Genomic DNA, 6769 nt, shown 5'->3' on the forward strand with positions numbered 1-6769 from the left:
AGTGGTACATTTTTTGCCAGTAACAAATATGGCCGAGCGGAATGCTTTTCCTAAAGCGTACTTTAGTCTCCCGTCAAAGAGCTGCCGCTGTGGGCCTGCGCATTGCTACATGGAAGTACCAAATTTGTCCTTCAGCGTCATTCGCTTTCTCCACCCCCCGGTATTTTTTTTTGCTGGAGGTGCGCATGCGTAGGTTACTTAGCAGCAGTGGGTCCGCAGTGTGACAGCAGGTGAGGAGAGGAAATATGGCCGCTTACAAAATTGTGCTTATTCGACACGGAGAGAGCTCCTGGAACCAAGAGAATCGCTTTTGTGGATGGTTTGACGCCGACCTTAGCGAAACTGGCCAGCAAGAAGCCAAGAGTGGCGGCCAAGCTCTTAAAGGTAGGGGCCAAGGGCAAATAACGGGTGTGAATGGGAGTCTGCACTAGGGAGGTCCGTCTGCCTTCCTCTTACTGCTCTCTTCTATATACTCTGGCTGGCTAACATAATGTTATTTCTCCTCTGTATTCATTGAATTGTTTCTCAATGTAATTGTATGAGATATCTGCTACATTTATTATGGCAGGTCAGTGACACCTGGAAATCTAAATAGGACATGGCTAGTTGGCTACTACCCTTCTTTTATTTCACCTCTACTGGAAATAGACTTCAAGAGTTTGAGGCTTCATTGATCTGCTGGGCAACTCCTGCCATATAGTAGCCCATTGAATTTCTATATATGTTAAAGGGCTGGATTATAATAATATGATCATACCATATATAAAGGTCAGTGTTTTCTCTTGAGGCACCCCATTAATCCCCGGTAGGGCTACGTGGGTTGGACAGCCCTTTGGTATAATATGCAAGTGTGTGCCTGGCAGTGAGCGAGGGTGGCATTTCAGTGGGTTAGCCTTGTAAAGTCAGCACTGTAGAAATGACGATTAATTAATATATTTATAGAGAGACAGAACCAATATATTATAAAAAAATGTTTTAAAAAAGGTTACGTGCAAATAGTGACCGATGCAAAGGCTTTGATCATCCTGTGTATCACAGCCCCAGTGGACTGAGGCAGAACGGCAGGCAGTGTACAGTTTTACAAGATTTTTTTTTCGTTTCTAATTTAGGCTTGCTAGATCAGTATACCTGTACAATAAGCTGGCCTATCACCTCTCTAAATGCATATGTTAAAAATAGGTATGGTTACAGATCAATTATTGTTGCTGTACATGCATTTGTATAAGAGGCCAGTGTTAAAATAAGGATTACATTTGCTTAATGTAACATGTACTTGTTGGATATCAGTTCTGAAGTATACCCTAGACCAGTGCTGTCCAGCTTCTGTGGTACTGAGGGAAGGAATTTTGCTGGCCTACATGGTAGACGGCCGATAATGGAAGACAGTTTTGACCACTCCTGTTTTTTAAACTGCACCCACTTCAAACCAAACCCATGCTATCACAAGAGCTGCTAAGACCATCCCCACATTAATGGTGGTAGCGCAGCAAAAAACCCAAATGGTTGGTGCTCACTGCGGGGATATTGAATCGGTTAACGTGCTTACACAGTGAAAATAGGTTCTTGTAGCTCCAGGTGCACGCTCTACCCACTGCCTGGGCAAAAAAGTACAAAAATAATGAGAACAGCAGCACTCCGGTTGTTTTGATAAAATGTGAACCTGCGGGGATATCCCTCTTCATTCATATGTGAAAGAATTATATTATGTCATATTAAGACATCCCCTTAAATCCATATGCCTCCTCCCCTTTGGCTAGCACAGCAACCCCCAGCATATAATTACACACCTTTTAATGGCTATTTCTAACTGCTAACAAACTCCCAGAACAAACCCCTGCCAGGTTCACCTCCCACAGGCAGCACAGGGCAGGCACAGTATGGCACACATAGGCAGCATAGGGCAGGCAGAGTATGGCACACACAGGCAGAGTAGGGCAGGCAGAGTATGGCACACACAGGCAGCATAGGGCAGGCAGAGTATGGCACACACAGGCAGGGTAGGGCAGGCAGAGTATGGCACACCCAGGGAGGGTAGGGCAGGCAGAGTATGGCACACCCAGGCAGGGTAGGGCACGCAGAGTATGGCACACCCATAAACAATACAGGGGGATTACAGCCTGAATCTGAGGTGTGAACAATGCAGGGGGGCAGTTAATCTCATTACTGATACCATTTAAAGTTTACACAAAGGTGAGCAGTCACAGCAGCCAGACAGATTGGGGCCACACAGGGGGTGGGGGAGGCCCGCGGGCTGCCACTTGGACAGCACTGCCCTAGACTGTTTTGTTTTTTTTTTTAGCCTTTCCGCATCCCTGTTGTGGAGCTGTTTGTGGTATGCATATTTTATTGGCATGTAATTTTATGAACATCTATAAAAGGGACCCCTTGGTTGAAGCTCTCTGTATAAAGATCCCTGTGTTGGGTTTCCGTTGGCAGACAAACTGAGAGGCCCCATACCGGGAAGCTTGTAGCACATGTCTCTTTGCTCCCCGGCCTATACACACTTAAATGTCAGGGGAATATGAATTGATTTAAGTCCTGGTGACTGGGGAAGAGAAAATTAGGGTAGTTACAGTCACTTCTCACTGTGGGGTTTCCTGGCTTCTGTTGCACTTAGAAATTAACCAGAGGATGACTGATTTAGTCATATCTTACAAGGCAAGATCCTGTACTGGCAATGATGCAATATGAGACTAGAAGGCTGCAATTCTAAGTCTGAAATCTCCTGTAAAGAGAGAGGACAAATGAATGTGGCCATATAATGAATGGATCATTTTGGTCACCTACCTGCTGGGCAAAACTGAGCTGATCTGATCATTTGGTCATTGGATAATAACGAATCCTGTCCAGGCCTGTCAGGAGTGAGTGCATCAATGCACCCGTGCAACTAGATCTTTTTAAATATGCTTGATAAGATATCAGGATGATTTTTTTGCCAGATATCTGTCAGGAAGGGCCCATATATGGACAGGTATCTTCTGACGGCCTGAAGGGCTAATTAAGCAGCTTAGAGAGGGGGGGCATATTATGGAGGGTGGAGGTGTTGGGTGGTAAGGAATTGAGGAGAATGGATTATAGAGAAATGGGGCGGGCAAAGAAAAGAGATGAAAGAGCAGTGACATTTGGAAAGGAGTGTTGGAGGGTGGGGGGGGTGGGGTGGAATCAGAGGAAAAAGCAATTGAAATATACATTTTTGACAAGGTGTTTCACCCACCAATAAAATTGTTTTGGTGCTTGGTGGGGACTCTCTTTAACTGAACATTGTTTGCTATTTGGCTTACAGTATAGGATATTTTAAAATTCTGACCATTTGAGAAGGTGACCCCTACAAGAAATAAAATGCACGGCATTTGCCCATATCTGGTAGCCCATAGCAACCAGCAAAGAGGTTTGTTTTCAGTCTGCTCTGAGTTACTAGGGCATACAGCAGTATTTCTGTGAGACGATTTCTTGGTTCCACAATGATTTCTTCATTTTGTGATGAATTTTGTAACTCTTGTTTCATTGATTTGTTTATGCATTTACTAATAAAGGAACTGGCAAGAAACTCTGGGCTCGGTTACACTGATGATTTTATGGGTCATATGAGAAATTTTCTGTTTATCGCTACTTGGGACTTGATTCAGCCAGATCAAAAATCACCCAAACTTGCCCTTTTATTAAGAAGAATGAAAAAATTCCTGACCAGTATTCAGTTTAAAGCCAGAAAACACTTATTGGACATTGATGATGCTCTGACTGAAACTTCCATGTTATAAATACATTTATTACATTTATTACTACATTAGACTTTGCAATGCAATACTTCAGTACATTTTTTAAAAGTAACTTTACATCACATTTTAGATAAGCTGGTATTTATGTTTCTGTTTGTTTCCCAGATGCTGGTTATGAGTTTGATATCTGCTTCACTTCTGTGCTCAAGCGGGCCATTCGTACATTATGGATAGTTTTAGAGGGCATTGACCAGATGTGGCTACCAGTTGTGAGAACCTGGCGTCTGAATGAGAGGCATTACGGTGGCCTAACAGGCCTCAATAAGGCGGAGACTGCTGCTAAGCATGGAGAAGAGCAGGTCAAGATTTGGAGAAGATCATTTGACATTCCCCCACCCTCCATGGATCCAGATCATGATTATTATAGCATAATCAGCAAGGTAAAGCACATTGTGATGCTTTTGTCCCTTGTATTACTGTCTGTGCTTTGAGTCCAACTTTTTATGCTACTGCCAACTGTTTCATTTGTAGTAGCCTTGGACTTTAAGGCAACACTGACCATCATAGAAGTGAAAGGGCATTGTATTGGGGGGGGGCACAGATTTCTAGGTGACCTGTTTACCTATTAATCACCTTTTGCCAACTCTGACTGTTCTGTTTAGCCATTTATTTCTATGCAAAAATGGGTAGAAATGTCTTACTTTTTTACTTTACTACAGGATCGTCGCTATGCTGACCTGACAGAGGACCAGCTTCCAAGTTGCGAAAGTCTAAAGGATACCATTGCACGAGCCCTTCCCTTCTGGAATGAGGAGATTGTCCCACTTATTAAGCAGGGGAAGAGAGTGCTTATTGCAGCTCATGGCAACAGTCTTAGGGGAATTGTCAAACACATTGAAGGTAAATTGCATCTTCTAATTGCAAAAGTCCTGTGTGGCAGAGCTATCTAATTTTTTTTCTTTATGTGGTGGGTTTTATATACATTTTTTATTTGAAGGCTTGATCTTATTCCAGTAAATATATTTCTGTAAAATTACATTCAAGGTCTGGGCCTTGCACATATATAAAGGGTGGTCTTTGCTGTTTTACTATGTAATATTTGCTGTGCTGTCATGAATAGAACTATGTGCTGAAACAGCAGCTTCCTATGGATGTACTAAGAAAACATGAAATGTAAAGTCTGACGCTGGGTTATTGTAACTAAATCCAGGGAGTGCTGAGCTTGGTATTTCCCAGGGTATTTTCTCTGCAGCCTACACGTGCTAGTAACTAGTGAAATGTAGTCATAATCTGTATTTCATAACTACAGAGCATCATTTCTGCAGTGGTGTTTGCCTGTCACTGCAAACACAGGGTGAATTTTTAAAATTCTGGCCCTAAATCTGCTGTGTTCATAGTGATGAGCAGATGCCATGAATGTTACTGACTACAGGCAAGGGCAATATTTGGCATTTTTCTCCATGCAGAACTATGCAATCAGTGGGGAGCATTATGACTGGAACAGAAGTAATAAATATGCCCCACAGTATTCTAGCTTGTGCAGATGTCTGTTGTAGTCCTATGTCCGAAAGACAAACTCATTGATTTGTAATATCTTGCCTTTCAGGTATGTCTGATGAAGCGATCATGGCACTAAACTTGCCCACTGGCGTCCCTATCATTTATGAACTGGATAAGAACCTGAAACCTATTAAGCCTATGCAGTTCCTGGGAGATGAAGAGACTGTGCGGAAGGCCATGGAAGCTGTAGCTGCCCAAGGCAAAGCCAAGAAGTAAATTGTTGTTGTTAGAGAGCAGCCATCCTTTAGTTTACATTTCCCAAACACCTCACAGCTTAGGGACTCTCAGATATAGTTGCACGTGGGTCCATTCAGTTTTTTCTACTTTTTATTTTTTTTTTTCTCCTAGAAAATTCAGTTACTGTTTTACTGTAAATTCCCTTTGCCATAGGTTATTTACAGTTGCAAGGCCAGTCCAAATTAAAGGTTTTTATCAAATTAGGTTTTTAAAGAGAGAACTGGAATACCATATTTCTCTATAAATGCCTGCCCCTTTACTACGGAATTCTATATGACTTTCCATTGGCTGTTAATAATTCATATAATTAGATTGTGACCAAGCACTTAACGGTTATTTATTTACTTTTCACTAGTGCACCTTTTTGGTTTTGTATTTTTTCAAGAGAAACTGTACTTATAATTAGGTTATAATTTAATATTTTTATTGATTTGACACTGTAGGCTAATACCGTATGTTATATGATGTATCTGGGACTTCAAGGACAAGTTAGGTCAAATTCCAGTGGGTGTAATATTAACTGAGAGATTACTATTAACTCAGATCACTGGTTTGAGGATCAAGCGTACGCCCTATGAACCAATGTATTTGGGTCCAAAATATTGTCCGTTCTGGCTAATGTGCAAACTGTTTGTTGTAATTTGTCCATAAAATGAAACTGTTATAATGAGATTAATCTGCTGAAATCAATGGTTGCTGACCACATTTAGGTTGCTCCTAGTATGGTAAATACTATATAGTAAATATATGTATGTATATAAAATAAATATATATATATATATATATATATATATATATAATATATATATATATATATATATATAAATTATGCTATACTAGTAAATGCAACTCATCAGAGAGCACTGGTCCTTTCTGTGTCCCACCCCTACTGGCCTTTCTAGATGGCATCAGTGGTCTCTGCCCATTCAGTGCTACCATGTTTACTGTAGCTGTGTTTTCCTGATAGAGGTACCTTTTTCAGGATCATTACAATAAAGGAGTGATGTGCAATGAAACATTGTGTTGTTGTGGTTTATTTTTTATAACAGTAGTTGAGTCTATGAAGTAACCAACTGCTATAATATAGGTAAATATATATCTAATATTGGCTAATAGAGTTCATAGGATCTGCTCAGTACAAACAGTGTTTATTACTGCTCACACTGCTGTGCCTCTTTCTTTTAACTGGTATGTGGGCAAAACAATGGCCCTTAAGCTATGCCTCTGTAGCAGCCAGAAGGACCTGTACTGTACAT

At 41.2% G+C, this 6769-nt stretch overlaps 1 protein-coding gene across 1 annotated transcript; it reads left to right on the top strand.

Annotated features, from left to right (window-relative positions):
* Window positions 1-215: 215 nt before the first annotated feature.
* On the top strand, window positions 216-6529 carry pgam1 (phosphoglycerate mutase 1). The gene is given in 4 exon segments (NM_001126512.1): window positions 216-384; window positions 3882-4156; window positions 4436-4616; window positions 5323-6529. Coding segments are annotated over 4 exon segments (765 nt in total). The 5' UTR covers window positions 216-245; the 3' UTR covers window positions 5493-6529.
* Window positions 6530-6769: the final 240 nt, after the last annotated feature.

The sequence above is a fragment of the Xenopus tropicalis genome, chromosome 7 (assembly GCF_000004195.4).
Source record: "Xenopus tropicalis strain Nigerian chromosome 7, UCB_Xtro_10.0, whole genome shotgun sequence".
Taxonomy (NCBI): Eukaryota; Metazoa; Chordata; class Amphibia; order Anura; family Pipidae; genus Xenopus; species Xenopus tropicalis.